The following is a 16956-nucleotide window of genomic DNA, read 5'->3' as shown; positions in this document are numbered from 1 at the left end:
CAAGCCCCACACCAGGGAGGGAGGGAGGGCACAGTGCCCACCCTGGCTGATTTCAGGCTCATTCTCCCTTTTCTCTTCTGCTTAGGAGCCTGGGTGTCCATTTCTCCAAAGTCCGCTCCTTGACGCTTGACTCCTGGGAGCCAGAGCTGCTCAAGGTATTTGCCCAGCAGGTTGGGGCAGAAGAGAGCTGCGAGGAAGCCCTCCTCCTCCTCCTGCACTTTGGGACCTGGGGGCAGCCCCTGGGGCCACATGGGCCTGGGAAGGGAAGAGAAGGCCCTCCTTCAAGGGTTCAGGGGCTGTCTCCAGGGGCAGGGGGGCCACCATCCTGCGCAGGGTCCTACGGGTGGCAGGGAACATAATATTCACCTGTAAAAAATTCTACCAGGCAGGGTAACATTTGCATAATTCAGAGTTGAAATTGTGCTGTTGACATGAAATGCAATGGGTCTTTTTTCTTTAAATACTTAGGAATTGGTTGAACAATTTATTTCGTAAAAATTCACTGCTTGATTGCAGGAAAAAATCCTCAGAGTGGAATCCTTGGTGTTGGCATGAAGCCACTGCCATTTTGGGGGTGGCACAGAAGACTTTATAACACCTGTAAGGCAGACCAGGCCTTTCTGGTACAGAATTGCCTGTGCCCATTGCGGTCAGTGGCCTTGAAGGCACAAAGGGGCTTCCGGTTTCAGTGAGCCCCCCTCCCTCCTGTGTCTGGTCTTCTCTATCCAGCCGATGGGAAGGAGGCAGGCTGTGCCCACGGCGGCTGATGGGTGCTACCCCCCCCCCCGAACCCGGGACGGTTTCTGCCTTTGACCAATGAGGTGCCATTTAAGGGCAAAGGTGACCCTGAGCAGGTGCTGTCCTTCCTTTCAACTCTCCCTTCATTTCGCTTGCAGCTGATGTGTGAATTGGGAAATGAGATCATCAACAGGGTATATGAAGCAAACGTGGAGAAGATGGGTGTCAAGAAGCCTCAGCCTGGAAGCCAGAGGTAGGCGGTGGGATCGTAGGATGGTAGAGTTGGAAGGGACCACGAGGGGCATCCAGTCCAACCCCTTGCCCAACGTGGGGCTGGAACCCACAACCCTCAGATTAAGAGTCTCATGCTCTGCCAACTGAGCTGCCCCAGAGCTTTGGCTTTCTTGCCCCAGAGCTCAGCCTTGAAGTCAGCTCTGTGCCTTTGCTCTCAGGGCTCCTTTGGGGGGGGGCAGCAGGGTGGGGGGTGGGGAGCCCATTTGCCTCTCAAGGGCCTTGTTCCGGGGGGTGGGCAAGAAATGGGAGGTCCAGTGGGCGAGGCCATCACCCCCTTCCCCTTTCTTACTCAGGAAGCTGCCAGGGAAGAGAGAGGGCAGAACTGGGTGCCTGTAGAGTGGGGGGGCGCTTCTCCTCCCCCCAACTGACTCAGCAGTTTATGGCTTCTCTCTGCCCCCTCCCCAATATGAAATCAGTTCTTGGGCAGCAGGTTCTCCACCTCCTGCTTTAAATATTCTGCATTAATCTGCAGCTCCTGAAAAACAGCAACCACAATGCAAATTTAGATGTGGATTTTTAACATGTTTTTCAAAAACAACAACACACACATTCCTAAATACTTCCAGGTATAGGGTGGCATATAAATTCAGCTGATAATAATAATAATAATAATAATAATAATAATAATAATAATAATAATAATAATAATAAATCCCCTTTGTTGTAAATATGCATTTTAAAACATGTTTTGTTATCTTTTGGGGGCCCAAGTATTTGGTGCAGTGCAAAATTCAGTGCAGTGCAAAATCTGAGGGAGGAAATGCATTCTGACACCTCTCTTATTCTGAGAGGTGCAAGATTGATTTGTTTGGGTTTTTGCAAGGAGCAGTGTCCTGCAGCCTCCTCCCTGCACCCCTGCAAGGCAGGCCAGCATGTGCCGCAGACCGCCCCCCCCCCCCAGACACACAGCCCTGTCTGCTCACCTGGCCTCTTCCCCTTGCGCAGGCAGGAGAGGGAGGAGTACATCCGCGCCAAGTACGTGGAGAAGAGGTTTGTGGAGAGGTGTCCTGCTGCCTCCGGAGGGAAACCTCGCCCTCGGAGCCAGGGGCCTCAAAGGCACAGCGGCAGCCCGGAGGGGAGAGCCGAGGAAGAGGAGGCCCCCCCAACAGCCAAGGAGCAAATGGCGGCAGCGGCAGCTCTGAGAGGTAGGGGTCCCTTCCACCGATGTGCCGCGAGAGGCTCGGTGGGGAAGAGCCAGAACTCTCCTCCTTCCTCTGCCCCCTCTTCTGACTTCCATCCCTCAAGGAAATAAGAAACAGAGTCCGGATCATGTGGACGTTCTGCCTTCGCAAGGAAAGGGAGCGTTTGCTCTTGAGCTGCCTCCCGAGGGAGGCTGGCACTGCCCAGGCAGCTTGAGAGGGAGGCAGTGGGAAGCCTTGCTGGGGGGCAGGCCTCGCTCTGGGGGTGGAAGGGGAGCACTGGGGCTCCTAGCAATGGGGGGGGGGGGAGAGCCTTGTGAAGACCCAGGTGGGTGCATCATGGCAAAGTGTGGTGGCCAAGGGGTTTCAGGTGGGCTCTGGCACTGCCGCGGAAAGGGCCAGTGGGGCGAATGTGGGGAGAGATGGACAAGGGGCAGTCAGGAATTCTCCTAGGTTTGCGCAAGGCTGGATGAAGCGCAGAGAGGTCCTGTTTCCTGCAGAATCTCCCTGGGAGCCGTTCTGGGAGGGCTGTTGTGCCTCTGCTGCCCACCCTGTACTAACTGGCTGCTTCTCCTCCCTCTCCTCCTCCTCCTCCTCCTCCTCCTCCTCTTCCTCCTCCTTTCCTTCCTTCCTTCTTTCCTTCCTCCTGCCTGCTGGGCTCTGCTTTGCTAACTTGCATGCCCCCAGGGGTTGGTGTCAGTAGCGACGAGGTGAGGCGGGAATCCCTGTTCTGCCCCGATGAGCTAGATTCACTCTTCTCCTACTTTGATACTGCCTCAAAGCTGCGGAGTAGTAAGTACCTCCCTCTCTCTCTCTCTCTCTCTCTCTCTCTCTCTCTCTCTCTTTCTCTCTCTCTCTCCTTCCCTCCCTCTGAGCTGTCCTTGTGCCTCTTTCTCACCTACCCAGTGTCCTGCTTGGCGCTTCCCTTTGCCTGTCCTTCACCTGCTTGTTGTGTACACCTTGGAAGGGAACCTGAGAACATAGATGAGCCTGCAGGATCAGGCCAGTGGCCCCTCGGTCCAGCATCCTCTTCTCACAGGGGCCGACCAGCAGTCTGTGGGAAACCAGCAAGCGGATCTGAGTCCAAAAGCAGGCCCCCCCCCCCGCAGAATCCAGAAGCATCGCTGCCTCCAGCTGTGGAAGCAGAGCTGAGCCCCCTGGCTAGGAACCTTTGCTAGCCCTCCTCTTTTAAAGCCATCTAGATGGGTTACTACCTCCTGCAGGAGGGAGTTCCACAGTTCCACTATGTTCTGGGTGGAAAAGGGCTTACTTTTCTCTATCCTGAATCTTCCAAGATTCTTCTTCTCATTGATTGCCCACAATCTCTGTTATGAGAGAGGAAGGAATTTTTTTCTCCATTCTCTCTCATGCAATGCATAATTCTACAAACTTCCATCATTTCCCCCCTTACTCGCCCTTTCTCTAAACTGGAAAGTGCTGCAACCGTTCTTCACAGGGGAGTCCTGCCACCCCCTTCCTTGTTTTGGCTGCCCCTTTCTGAAGGGGAGACGGAGTCTGAGAGCCGTGGGGCTTCCATGACAGTGCTTGTTTTTCCACCCGGGGTTTGGGAGGCGAGAGCCCGCTCGGGTGCTTGTGCCACGCTGCTGTGAGGGCGTCTCATGGCCATGCTGCTTCTTCCCACAGTGCGCAGCAACGACAGCGGCTTCCAGCACAGCAGGGAGCAGCTGGCCTCCGCCGTCTCAGCCAGCACCTTGTATGAGCCAGGTGGGTTTTGTGGGCGGAACGCCAGTCGAGGCAGCCTGGCATGGCCAAACCATTGCCTCTCCCCTCCCCGCTGTGTCCCAAAGGTCTTGTCCACCACCTCCAGTCTGGACCCCAGGGGTGTACAATCCTAGAAGTGTAGAGTTGCCACCATGAGGGTCACCCAGTCCAGCCCCCTGCGATGCCAGGATCAAAGGAGCATGGGGAACTGACGTTATTTGCCTATTTTGTGCCCTTCTGTTTGCCCTTTTGGAGCTTGTCACAATCTCTCCGTTTTAACCGCCCTGAACAATTTAGCGTCACCAACAAACTTGGCCCCCTGCCTGCTCTCCCCTGACTCTAGATCCTTTAGGAACAATTTAGAATAAGCCCAGGTCCCAGTCCCGATCCTGGGTGGACTCTGCTTTCTCCCTTTGGAGAACTGTCTGTGGATTCCTGCTCTCTGCTTCCTGAAACTGAAGCCACGAGAGGGCCTCTCCTCTTCTTCCTCCTCTGCTAAGCTTCCTCGGGAGTCTGGGGTGAGGTGCTTTGTCCAAAGCCTTTTGAAAGTCCACCGGATCTCCTCTCTCTGTGAAGGGTGTTTGGGGAGTCACGCCTCCTTCTCTCCCCCCCCCTTTCCAGAGGCTGAAAGGCCTGAGGCTGCTGCTTCCGCTTCCCGAGGCGCCCGTCCAGATGTTCCAGGGCTGCAGCTGTACTTGGCCTCCTTCCAGAAGAGCCTTCCTGGCATGGCCGAGGCGCTGGCGCATGGAGCGGACGTCAACTGGGTCAATGCAGCAGAGGGCAGGTCCACACCGCTGATCCAGGCCGTCCTGGGGGTGAGCCTTGCTTTCTTCCGGCCCCATGGTGCCAGGCAGCTGGCAGAGGTGGAGAGCCAGGAGGTGGGTCTGAGGCCTTCTTTGGGCTCCCAGCTCAGCTGTGGTCTTCTCCGTAGGGCTCCTTGGTCACTTGTGAATTCCTGCTCCAGAACGGGGCCAACGTGAACCTCCGGGACACCAAGGGCAGGGGCCCCCTCCACCATGCCACCGTCTTGGGGCACACTGGGTAGGTGCGCTTCTCGTTGCCCTTCTTGGTGGGGGTGGGGAGGAAGGGCCTTGAGAAGCCTCTGCATGGTGCTTATTTTGAAGGGGCCTTTTCTGTGGTGGCTCCTCATCTGTTTGTGGGATGCTCTCCCCAGGGAGGCTCCCCAGGCGTCTTCGCTGCATCTCTTTAGGTAAAAACTTTTTTTTCTCCCAAGCCTTTGGCTAATTAAACAATCTGCATTTTAAACTGAGGGCGAGGCCTTATTTTTTGTTTGTTTGTTACTGTGTCTTTATATTGTAAACCGCCCAGTGATCCTTGGATGAAGGGCAGCATAGAAATTTAATGAACAATGACAATTAATGAATTAGCAGAGTAAGGGGGAAGGGCCAGGCCTGGAGGAGAGCAAGGGGGGGTCCTTCTTTGTGGGAGAAGAGATGGCAGGCATGCAGCTGCTGGGTGACCTTGGGCCAGTCACACTTCTCTGAAGTCTCTCAGCCCCACTCACCTCACAGAGTGTTTCCCCTCCTCTTTGTGGGGAGGAAGGGAAAGGAGGTTGTGAGCTGCTTTGAGACTCCTGAAGGGGAGTGATAAAGTGAGATATCAAATCCAAACTCCTCCTCCTCCTCTTCTTTGCAGGCAGGTGTGTTTGTTCCTGAAACGAGGCGCCAATCAACACGCCACGGACGAGGAAGGGAAGGACCCCCTGAGTGTGGCCATTGAAGCTGCCAACGCGGATATAGTGACGCTGTGAGTAAGGCTGCCCCCCCCCCAGTTGGCACCCCAGGGGCAGAGCTGCCCTGTCAGACCACAGAGCCTGTCAGCTCAGAGTGGGGCACAGTGGCCGGGGGGCTGGGTTCTCTTTGCCCAGGGCCTCCAGGCCACTTTCTCTTTTGCCAGCCTTGGAGACGGAGAAAAGCAGCTGGCAATCAAGATATGACCTCTTCCCAAGGCGTGATGCCGTCCACTCAGCTGGGCCTTGGTCAGCCCAGGGACACATGGAGGCCCCCGCTTTCCCATCCTTGCTGGGGATGGAAGAGCTCAGAGGGGCTGCCTCCCGGGCGGGTGGTGGGTGCTGCAAGGCCACCCACTTCAGGTTCCGCCCCACCTCACCCTGTGCCCTCTCCTCCTCGCAGGCTGCGCTTAGCCAGGATGAACGAGGAGATGCGGGAATCCGAGGGACTCTACGGCCAGCCAGGTCAACCTTCCAGTAACCCCACTGAGATGCAATACCGGAAGTGCATCCAGGAGTTCATTAGCCTGCAGCTGGATGAGGCCTGAACGGAGCCCTTGCTGGTCTGGTGGGAGGGGCTGCCTGCCCGCCCCCCCGGCACTCTGCTGCACTCAGAGCAGAGCCAGGAACGGCCCCTGCCTCTCTTCCCAGGAGAGATCCTGAGTGGGCAGCCGCCTCCTGCTCCAGCCGCTTTTCCGCTTCCCTCCCCCACGGGGCGCCAAGGCCCACAAAGCCCCTTTTGGCACAGCCCTGTTCAGAGAAAGGCGGGGGGGCGGGCGGCGGTTTGGCCACACTGCAAAGCCAGCCTTCCCCTGCTTCATAATTGCACCAGAGCGTTGAGGGGATGGGCTGTGAAAGCCCCGTCCAGCCAGTATATTTCATGGGGGGGGGGCATTGGCTATTGTATGTGCTCTTCAGAGAATTGGGGGAGGGTGGAGAGATGGCAGCAGCCTGGGCAGGATCAGGCCCATTGTCAGGAGGAATCAGCTCAGAGCGTTCCAGGAACCTGGGCCAAGAAAGGTCAAATTCCGTCCCTGCCTAATTCTGCCTCCAAGTCCGCCTGCCTCTGCCTCCCTTGCGCTGCTTTTGCTGCTGGCTGGGGTGGGGGGGACCCCCCTGCCCCTCTCCCCATCCCTCGAGCTTGGGACCTTTACCCGGGGGCTGCCGGGAGCCTTTGGCCCTGGGCATTGGGGTCGCCCCGTGGGCGAGGAGCTGGCAATCAAAAGCAAGGGAGGAGGGCTGCAGTTGCTCAGGGAGCTCAGAGCCGCCCTTCCAGGGCCCGGCAGGAGCAGAAGAAGCTGCCAGGCCCTCTTGCAAAGGTAGATGATGACAAGTAGCCCAGGAGGGCAGAAATGGAGTTCCCCACCAGAGGCCCTCTTCTCTCGGTGGCCATTGTCACTGCAAGAGCGCAGGGCTGGGCTGGGGGTCCAGGGTCCCTGCCCAGAAACACAGCTGGAGGCCAGCCTGGCCGTCCAAGCCCCCTGCTGCCCTGGCTGAGTCCTGGCTCTGCCCTCCTCCCTGAAGAGGGGGCTCTGGCAGCTGTCCTCCTGCTCCCCTCCCTAGGGGCTCCTTCCCGGCCTGGCAAGTGCTGGTGCCCCCATCTTCCTCTCCCCTCCTGGCCCAGCCTCGCTGGCAGATCCACAGTCCCTTGGATCAGGGGCCCTGGGGGGGGGCACAGAGGGTGCCCTCCCAGGTGTGGGATAGCTGCTTTGGTGCACGGAGTGACGCACACACTGCAGCTGGGGGCGGAGCGAGCTCCCAATGGCGGACATTCAGCGCACTGCCCGCCTATGACTGCCAAATGTCACCCCCCCTTAGTGAAGACATCTGGGGTGTCCGCCCCCACTGCACCCCCCATCCTCCGCCCCTGGGAGCCTCCTGCACCCGCTTCTCTCCCCGGTTGGTGCCTTTTCAGTTGGGTTTGGGGAGTCAGGGCTGGAGAGCAGCGCATCATTTTGCACTATTAATGCACACAGGTCCTTTGAATGTGTCTGGCTACTGATCCTCGAATGCAGCACAGTGTGAAATTCAAGGGCACTTTATGTTTCCTCTCTTTTCATACGGGAGTTTCTGTTTCTCGAGTGGCCAAAACTTGAACCCAAAGAGAATGTCCCCCGAAACAGCTTCTGCTGGGCAGCTGAGCTTTACCCATCCAGGAGCAGCAGCACCCTGTCTGTCTCAGAGACGCTGCACCTTGAATGTTACCAAAGAGCACCCAGGGGTGCCTTTGGTGGGTAAGTCTTGCCAATGAGGCCTGGGCCCCTGGGAGGTCTTTCCCAGGCCCACTTCAGTCCACGTGGCACAAATGCCCAGCAGCAGCAGCTCCTGTTTTCCTTGGGGGGAAATGGCAAAGGGGGTGCCCAGTCCCCAGAGAAGCCGCTGCTGGCCCTCCTGGGCCCCTCTGGCTTGTGCCTGCCCCCCCCCCCCGACTCTCCTGAGGCCGACTTGAATGTACTGCCAGCCTGCTCTGGCCCCAGTGGAAGTCAAGGCAATTTCAGGGCAGGCCAGGAAGTAGAAAGGGCTGGGCCCTCCCTGCCAAAGCCAGGTGGCCAGAAGAGACTTCTCCACCCCACGCACAAGAATCCCAGGTCTTCCCTGGCTCCTGCTGTCACCTCCACTCCCCATTCCCTTGCTCAGCGATTGGGGTCAATTTTGGGGTGCTCTTCTTGCCTGGGTTTGTGGGAAGCTGCTTTTTTCTCCTTCCTTCCTTCCTTCCTTCCTTCCTCCCAGCATCTTTTGTTTCTCTAACGTTGAGCTTCCTCTCTCTGGCTGCCTTTGAGGTTCTCTCCTCAGGTAGAGTCTGACTTTTTCTGTTGCTTTTCCAGGGCTTGGGAGCAGATGCAGGGCGGCTTTTCTGGATGGAGAAATGGGACCCGTGAACCCCCTTTCTCCCTTGTGGGACAGGCATTGCTTTGCCCACCTTGAGCACATTGGGAGTCACAGCTGGGCAGGGGCAGGACTTCTGAAGGCTTGTGGAAGCCCTTCTGGGCTGGAGTATTATGGTCTGGCAGGACCAGAGTCCTAAATAAAAGCACCTTCAAGTGGTGAGGCTCTGGAGGGGACAGGGGAGGCCTCAGCGCCTGGGCCCACTTGGGGGAACCACTTTGCAAGTGAAGTTTGCACTGCAAGTTTTAGGCAAGCAGCAGGACGCTGGTTTTTTTTGGGGGGGGGGTGTTGGAGTAGTAGGAGATGCTCACGGTGGGAATGCTACCCAGCTGAAGCCTTGGATGCTCAGCCACCGGGATGCTGTTCTTGGGAGGGGCAGCAGATGGCTGTGCTCCTCTGCCGCCCCCTTCACTGAAGCGCAATTCTCCAATGCCATTTCCCCCCCCCCCCTTCCTCTTGCAGGAGACGAAACCTACCAGGACATCTTTCGAGACTTCTCACAAATGGCGTCCAATAACCCCGAGAAGCTAAACCGCTTTCATCCGTCAGATGTGCAGAAGCCCTGAAGGCTCTGGGGCTGGGGGGACACCAAGACTAGCCCCCGCCCTGCCTCCTCCTTGAAAGCTCATCCCTCCTTTTTATACATAAACGCTGCTTTGAGTAATAGATGCTGTTTGCAGTTTGTTAGCAGTTGTATCACCTGGAAAATGCAATCAGAGTGGCTGGGGAGGAAGGGAAGCTGGGTGTAGATATGCTGAGCGGGGGGGGGGGGGAATCTGCAGGAATCTCTTCCCACCTGGATCTCCCCCACCCCACCCCTTTTGAGCTGCCTTCCCTCCTTGGGTGGGGCTGCTTGCAGACAGCAGGGGAGAGCTTGTCTTATTTATGTCCTTCACAAGATTTATGTATCACTTGGCTGAAATGAAACTGCAAAGCAGTTTTCTCTTGTATCTTCCCTGATGGTAACTTTCTCTCCTCCCCCCCCCATCATCTGTGTCCTCAAACTGCCCTTGTAGCCTCCCTCTCGGGGGCAGCATTTCCCAGCCAAGAGCAGCTTGTGGGACCATCTAAGGCTTGCAACTACTGACCGTGGTACCTCAACATTGGAATGGTGGAGACTCTGGCCAAGTCACTGGGCTCAATCTGCCCCCCAGCATGTTCTAACACCCACTTTTAAAAATGCCTGCCCCAGGAAAACTAGTGGAATATATTAGTAAAGATTTTATTTTTTAAAAAACCCAGCTTTTGACAAAGCTGAGCTTACAAAGAGGAAAGGTCCTGTTATGGATCAGGAACTGGTTTTGCAAGAAGAGAAGGAATATGGGGAGTTCTCCAAATGGAGAAAGTGGAGGCCCCCAAGGATCGGGATTGGGACCTGTGCTTTCTAAATGGTTTCTAAATGGTTCTAAAAGGATCTAGAGTCAGGGTGAGCAGGGAGGGGGCCAAGTTTGCTGGTGATGCTAAATTGTTCAGGGTGGTTGAAAAAGAGATTGTGAAGAGCTCCGAAAGGACTTCTCCAAACGTAGCGAAGGCGCTGCAACATGGCAAGTGCAATTCAGTGAAAACAAGTGTAAAGCGATGCATGTCAGGACACAAAAAAATCACATACATGCTCTTGGAGTCTGAACTGGCAGTGACTGACCAGGAACGAGACCTCAGGACCACAGTGGACAGCGCCATGAAGACCCCGACCCCGTGTGCAGTGGCTGTGAAACAGGCAAATTCCGTGCTAGGGATCATTAGGAAAGGATCTCAAAACTGCCCATCTCATAATGCTATTGTTATACAAATTATGGTGTGGCCACATTTGAGATGCCAGGTACGGTTCTGGTTGCCTCACCTGAAAAAGTTGGAAAAGGTTCAGAAAAGAGTAACCAAAATGATCAAGGGGGGGTGGAACCAACACCCCATGGAGAAGTTGCAGTGTCCGGAAGTTTTTAAAGAGAAAGTGGAAAGAGGTTTGGACATCCAATGAACCTGAATATTGGAAGATTCAGGACAGAGAACAGACAGTCCTTCACACAGCATAGAGCTAAATTCTGGAACTCCCTCCCTAGGAGGCAGTGAGGGCCACCACTGGGTGACTTTAAAAGAGGACAAATTCATGGAGAGCAAGGCTAGGAGAGGAGAATGCTCTTGTGCCAATGGGTCCCGTCTGTGGGCTTCTCAGGTATCCGTGATGGAGAGGCAGGGAACCTCCTGTTTGCCTCTGGGCTGTCGCCCGCACACCCTCCCTGCAGAGTACCTCGGGGCCTGACAGGCTGCCTCCACCCCCCCCCGGCTCCTGCCCGTTGCCGCCTTGTCTCCTCGGGCTACAGGGGGGCCCTTCTTCGCTTGGCAGGGGCCCCGCCAGAGGCCCCCGGGCCAGAGCTCTCCAGGAGGGAAGAGCGCAGCACCCAGGCGGGCCTCCCGCTCTGCAGCTGGACCGAGGCAGCCCAGGGGAAACGAGGAGAGAGAGAGTCTGTTGGATCGGGCCGAGCCCCCCGCCCCGCATCCTGCTCTGGCAGTGGCGGCCCAGCTGGATCCGAGCGCAAATGCAGGTTGGAAGCCCTCCAGCCCTCTCTCCCTTAATTTCCCCGGTCCTCTTTTAGAGGCATCCCGGGGGGGTGAAATCTGCGTTGGGACCCTTTGGCGGAGAAGTCCTGTCTTGGGTCCGCGCTGGGTGTTTCCCCGCTCATCTCCGCGGGATGCTGGCGGTGCCCCGCAGCCCTCGCCGCGCCGGGAGCCCCTCCTCCTCCTCCTCCTCCTGCTGCTGCTGCGCTGCCGGGTCCGCCTCTTCCGCCGCCGCCGCCGCCGCCGAGCATGGCGCGTCTGGCCGGGTCTCCGGCGTGGCTGCTGCGGCCCCCCCCTCCGTGCGCGCTGGCGGCGGCGGCGGCGCTGGCCGCGCTGTGCGCCCTCTACTACGCGCGCTGGCCCGCCTCGCCCGAGCCCCGCGCGCCCCCGCCGCCCTCCTCCTCCGCCGCCGCCGCCCCCTCGGGGGGGGAGAGCAAGGCCAAGGCGGGCGAGGAGCTGCTGGCCGCGGCGGGGGCGGCGGCGGGGGCGGCGGGCGAGGCCGAGCTGCACGTGCTGCTGCTGCTGGCCAAGGCCGAGCGCCAGGCGGCGCTGCGATCCAAGGCCGAGGCGGCGCTGCGCTCGCTGGCGCGCTTCGCCAAGCTGGGCCCGCGCCAGGCCCTCGTGCTGCACCTGCTCAGCGACGCGCCCAGCCGCCCCGTCGGGAAGGCCGTCCTCCGAGACGCGCTGCGCAGCGCCCACTTCCAGCACAAGGTGCGCTCCCGCCGTGCGGGGGGGGGGGGGCGGTGCAACATCTGGGGCTTAGGGTTAAAGGTAAAGGTAAAGGTACCCCTGCCCGTACGGGCCAGTCTTGACAGACTCTGGGGTTGTGCGCCCATCTCACTCAAGAGGCCAGGGGCCAGCGCTGTCCGGAGACACTTCCGGGTCACCTGGCCAGCGTGACATCGCTGCTCTGGCGAGCCAGAGCCGCACACGGAAACGCCGTTTACCTTCCCACTGGTAAGCGGTCCCTATTTATCTACTTGCACCCGGAGGTGCTTTCAAACTGCTAGGTTGGCAGGCGCTGGGACCAAGGAGCGGGAGTGCACCCCGCCGCAGGGATTCGAACCGCCAACCTTTCGATCGGCAAGTCCTAGGCGCTGAGGCTTTAACCCACAGCGCCACCTGCGTCCCATGGGGCTTAGGGTTAGGGGGCGCAAATGCCTTGCCTTGCCCCGGGTCTGACAACCCAGGCTACGCCACTGCCGCTTCCCCAGGCCAGGCGCGCCAAGCCCCTTCGGTCCCCGCCTCCCCCTGACGGCTCTTTCTCCCGCTTCCCGCAGGTGGTCTTCCACGACGTGGACGTGGTGGCCGAGAAGCTGCTTCCCCTGGTCGAGGCCATGCAGAAGCTCTTCAGCGCCGGCGCCGGAACCTACTATGGCGACGCCCTCTTCTTCCTCTCGCTGGCCATGCACCGCGTCCTGCCCAAAGGTCAGCAGGCAGGTGGGCAGCACCCCCCCCGTCCACCTGCCCCCTCCCTGCGTCTCCCTGGCATCCTTGGCGCTCCTGCCTGGCGCTTGGGGTCCAGGGGGTGGGCTCGGCCAGGGTGACAGTGCCAGGTGAGATGGCCAAAGTCAGACTGAGTAGGCGAGGTGCCCCACTGGGGCAGAAGGGGCTGTGCCCACAGCCACCGCCAGAGGATGGGGACGGGGGGGGGGGGGGCGGCAGGGGCTTCTCTCTCTGTGTGTGTCTTTCACCTAACAAGGAAAGTGTTCCATGCTGCCTCCCCCTGCCATTGGCAGCAGAAAACCCTGTCCCAGAATGCACCACAAAGACTGCCCCCCCTTCATCTCAGTGCAGCAGGGAGAGGGGAGAAGGTGCAATATACAGTTACTGAGCCCCCATGACCCACCCCCTGCCCTCTGCCTGACTTCCATGTATGGTCTTGGTCCCTGGCCTCTTCCTCTGGGTGGGGGCTGAATGAAGCCTCCCTGGAGGGGGGGGTGGAAGCTGTGCCTGGGGAGCACCAAGGGGGCAGGGAAGGTGCTTCAGAGGCTCCTCGTTGCCCCTCCCCCACAGAGATTTCACGGATCATCCAGGTGGACCTTGATGTGGAGTACAGGACTAACATCCGGGAACTCTTTGAAGAGTTTGACAACTTCCCAGAAGGGGCCGTGATTGGCATCGTCCACGAGATGCAGCCTGTCTATCGGTAGGTGCCAGCAGTGGGTGCTCCGGGGGGAGGGGCGTATTTGGGATCCTAGCAGAAGCTGCACATGGGCACAAGGGGTGCTCAGAGGTGGCTTCCCAGAATCCCCCCCCCTACACTCAGGACAAAAGATTTGAGAAGGGAAGTTGGCCAGAAAATCTGTGGGGAATGTGAGCTCTTGGGGTGGAGATTGGGGGCCCACAGTGTGAAACTCAACAGGAGCTCACTTTGGGGGGGGGCGGTTGTCAATTTCATTTGCTGCTTACAAACACCTGGTAGGACAAGGGACACATGTAGCAAGGGGGGCAGGCCTGGGGGGGGAGTGGGGCTGCTCTCCAGAAACGGCAGGAGGGCAGAGCTGCTCTTGGGTTCGAATCCTGATTACGAGTTTTCTAATAGAAGCAGAACAGGATGCTGGAGTGGAGGGGCCCCTGGCCTAATCCTGCAGGGCTCTGACTTGCCTTTCCTCTTGTGCAGGCACCTCTTCTGGCAGTACCGCCAGGAGCACCCGGGGACCAAGGTGGGGGAGCCCCCGCCGGACGGCCTCCCCGGCTTCAACAGCGGGGTCCTCCTGCTGAACCTGGAGGCCATGCGCCACTCGGAGCTCTACAACCGCCTGCTGGAGCCGGGCGCCGCCCAGCGCTTGGCGGACCAGTTCCACTTCCGGGGCCACCTGGGCGACCAGGACTTCTTCACGCTGGTGGGCATGGCTCACCCGGAGCTCTTCTACGTCCTCGACTGCACCTGGAACCGGCAGCTCTGCTCCTGGTGGCGTGAGCACGGCTACCGCGACGTCTTTGACCACTACTTCCGCTGCGACGGCCACGTCCGGATCTACCATGGCAACTGCAACACGCCCATCCCCCAGGAGTAGCCTCTGCTGGCCAGGGGGAGCTTGGGGGTGGCAGCTGTGCTGTGGTCACTGCAGGGCTCTCGCCATGTCTCTTTGGGGGGTTCCATCAAGAGGAGGTTGCTCCCTTTCCCTTGCGCACAACTGGGGTCTACCTGGGAGGAATCCTCATGGGCCTTGCAGGAAGGATGCTGAGCTGAGCGCCTTCTGCCACCGGCCAGCGATTGTTGTTTTGGGACCCAGACACAGCAGGGAGAGGGAGGCGAGCCCAAGGCCTCTCTGGGGCTGAGACCTCCTGCTGGCAGCTCCCTGGGGGACTGTGAACGTTTCCCCCTGGACTGCAGAGTGCGGCCATCCACGTTCCGATCTTGGCTGCAGCACACGTGCCCAGCAAGGCAGCAGGATCGTGGCCCCTGAAGCAAGAACAGCTTCTTGCGGACCAAGCCTGGATTCTGCAGAGGTCCATTGGCCCCCAGTTCCACTAGAGCCCTCAGCCCTCTGTCCTGGCCTTCCTCACCAACATCCTTTTGGGCTGTGGGGAAAAGGCCCTGCTGCCCTTTGGGCCGAGGGGAGACTGTGGGCCTGGGAGGCCTTGTCCTGGGGATGGAGGTATGGTTCTTCTTCTGCTATCAGGCAGTGGGGTGAGACCTGTGGGGAGAAGGAGAGGGTGCCAGGAGTCTTTTGTCCCTTCTGCAGGAGCAGAATAAAATGCATTCCAACAGGCCCAGCATGTCTCTCACCTCTGGGGAAAGCGGGGTGGAAGGAGAGGGGTCTGCAGCAGGGAAGCGAAATGGCTTGCTGGAAGTCAGACCAGCGGCCACCTGACGTGGCTTCCAGGCCTCTTGGATCAGGAATGGAAAGCTGTCCAAACGGAGAGAAGTAGAAAGCGAAGTCCCCCAAGGAACAGGATTGGGGCCTGTGCTTCTTAAACCTGTTCATAAAGGATCTTGTCCAAACTTGGGTTTCCAGCTGTTTTTGGACTACAACTCCCATCATCCCCAGCTTGCAGGACCAGTGGACAGGGATTATGGGAATGGTAGCCTGAAAACAGCTGGAGACCCAAGTTTGGGAGACACTGGACTAGAGCAGGGAGGGGCCAAGTTTGCTGGTGACACTAAATTGATCAGGGTGGTTAAAACAAAAAGAGGTTGCGAAGAGCTCCAAAAGGATCTCTCCAGGCATAGTGAGGGGCCTGCAACATGGCAAGTACAATTCAATGGAAACGAGTGTAAAGTATTGCAGGTTCCCACGGAAAATGTTGATTTCACGTACACACTTGTGGGGCCTGAACTGGTGGCGAAGACCAGGAGTGGGTCCTCTGGGTTGTAGCAGAGAGAGAGCGATAGAGATGTTGGGCCCATGTGTGACAGCCGTGAAAAAGGCAAATTCCACACTAGGGATCATCAGGAAAGGAATTGAAAGCAAAACTACTGACATGCTATTTACAAATCAGTGGTGTGTCTGCATTTGGAATCCTGTGTCCAGTTCTGGTCGCCTCACCTCAAAAAGGATATTGTAGAGCAGGAAAAAGTTCAGAAAAAAGCAACAGAAATGACCAAGGGAACAGAGTGACCGTCCTTTGCCCCCATGGGGAAAGGTTGCAAAATTTGGGACTCTTTAGAGAAAAGGTGAGCAAAAGGAGACATGATAAAAGCGCGACACAGGTTGCCTGGCATAGAGAAAGTAGGTGAAGAAAAGTGTTTCCGTGGTTTCCAGCAACTGGTAGAAGCAGCGGTGCCCCCCTGTGGAGTCAGAAGCAGAGCCTTCGTCCTTCTAGGAGCCATCAATAGCCTTCCTCTCCATGAATTTTTCTGGTCCTCTTTTAAAGCCTTCTAGGTTGGTAGCCGTGGATCAGGGCTTCCTGGGGGTCTTCCAGGATTCGCCTGTTATTTACTTATTTAGCCCTTCACACAAAGGTCCCAGAGCAGGTTAACAGCATTAAAAGAAATCGAAAACAGCTTCCACTTCACTTGGATGTCCATGGATTTTGGTGTCATAAGAGAGGAGGAGAAAACTTTTCTCCCTCCGCTTTCTACATGCCAGGCATGATTTCACATCCTCCTTTCCCTTTGCCTCTTCCTCTCCTTTTCTCTAAACCTAAAAAGCCCCCAAGCTGAACCCGGACCCTCCCCTCTAGGTCTCTCTATCCCTGGGTCCTTTGCGTTGCCCTACTCAGAACTTCCTCCAGAGGGCGCTGCTCCCGTTCTCACAACCCGCGAGGCAACTTCGCCTTTTTGGCCGCCTCTGCAGGGCTGGCGTCTCGGCACCGTCGGGGAAAGCAATTGGCACCTCGACGCGGAATACTTGAAGCAGCAACCCGGGCGCGCGGGCGAGCCTGCTCCGTCCTTGCCGGCTGCAGCAGCCTAGCAACAGGATCCGCCCAAGCGGCCTCTGGCTGTGGAGCAGGACAGGGATTGGGGCCAAAGACAGAGCGGGAGTTGGGCGCTGGGGGCGAGGAGAGTCTTCCTCGGGCCTGGCAGGAGGCCGCCCATCTCCGCTCTGCTGGCTTTAGGGACCAAATGACGGCGAAAGAAGCTCACAGAGTCGTGGAATGGGAGGGAAGCCAAGGATCATCTAGTCCAGCCCCTGCCATCCCGGATCCTGAGGAGGCTGGGAAGCCGGCGAGAGAGCGGCTCGCCAGGCGCGCTGCCTGAGGACGCGGGTCTTCCAGGAGCCCCTGCCTCGCTTCTTTAGGGCCCTCCAGGTCTCGCCCTTCGGGCCTGACCATTGGTCCTGCTGGCTGGCGCTGGTGCCCAGCTACCTCTGCAGGGAACCGTCTTGGTGTGTTGGTTACCTCAGCAGCAAATGGATTCCTACATCAAATATTCTTGGGGTGCAGGATCCGGACGCTGTTCTGCACCGGTGGGAAGGGGGGGGG

General features: G+C 58.2%; 2 protein-coding genes across 3 annotated transcripts in view; both read left to right on the top strand.

The window, feature by feature from the left end:
• Positions 1–9193, top strand: part of ACAP2 (ArfGAP with coiled-coil, ankyrin repeat and PH domains 2) — a 29245-nt gene extending 20052 nt beyond the window's left edge. The window contains exons 16-25 of one of the 2 annotated variants that reach the window (XM_079977808.1): positions 86–155; positions 897–991; positions 1978–2177; positions 2859–2963; positions 3816–3896; positions 4515–4708; positions 4825–4934; positions 5550–5660; positions 6047–6108; positions 8992–9193. In XM_079977808.1, coding sequence (XP_079833934.1) covers positions 86–155; positions 897–991; positions 1978–2177; positions 2859–2963; positions 3816–3896; positions 4515–4708; positions 4825–4934; positions 5550–5660; positions 6047–6108; positions 8992–9095 — 1132 coding nt within the window. In that variant the 3' untranslated portion in view covers positions 9096–9193. The remainder of the gene's footprint in view (positions 1–85; positions 156–896; positions 992–1977; positions 2178–2858; positions 2964–3815; positions 3897–4514; positions 4709–4824; positions 4935–5549; positions 5661–6046; positions 6109–8991) is intronic. The other variant, XM_079977809.1, reaches the window with a different exon arrangement.
• Positions 9194–11319: 2126 nt separating this feature from the next.
• On the top strand, positions 11320–14574 carry XXYLT1 (xyloside xylosyltransferase 1). The gene is made up of 4 exons (XM_079978190.1): positions 11320–11793; positions 12363–12510; positions 13099–13231; positions 13706–14574. The coding sequence occupies exons 1-4, from the start codon at positions 11332–11334 to the stop codon at positions 14100–14102; spliced, it is 1140 nt and encodes a 379-aa protein (XP_079834316.1). The 5' UTR covers positions 11320–11331; the 3' UTR covers positions 14103–14574.
• The last annotated feature ends 2382 nt before the right edge of the window (positions 14575–16956 follow it).

This window comes from Podarcis cretensis, assembly GCF_951804945.1.
Source record: "Podarcis cretensis genome assembly, chromosome: 5".
NCBI lineage: Eukaryota > Metazoa > Chordata > Lepidosauria > Squamata > Lacertidae > Podarcis > Podarcis cretensis.
This window is presented reverse-complemented; position numbering and strand designations above follow the sequence as displayed.

Excerpts from the sequence above, each read along its gene's own strand:
- XXYLT1 (XM_079978190.1), top strand. The coding sequence starts at position 11,332 with ATGGCGCGTCTGGCCGGGTCTCCGGCGTGGCTGCTGCGGCCCCCCCCT. Across the intron at positions 11,794-12,362 it reads GCGCCCACTTCCAGCACAAG|GTGGTCTTCCACGACGTGGA; the intron begins GTGCGCTCCCGC and ends CGCTTCCCGCAG. Across the intron at positions 13,232-13,705 it reads GAGATGCAGCCTGTCTATCG|GCACCTCTTCTGGCAGTACC; the intron begins GTAGGTGCCAGC and ends CCTCTTGTGCAG.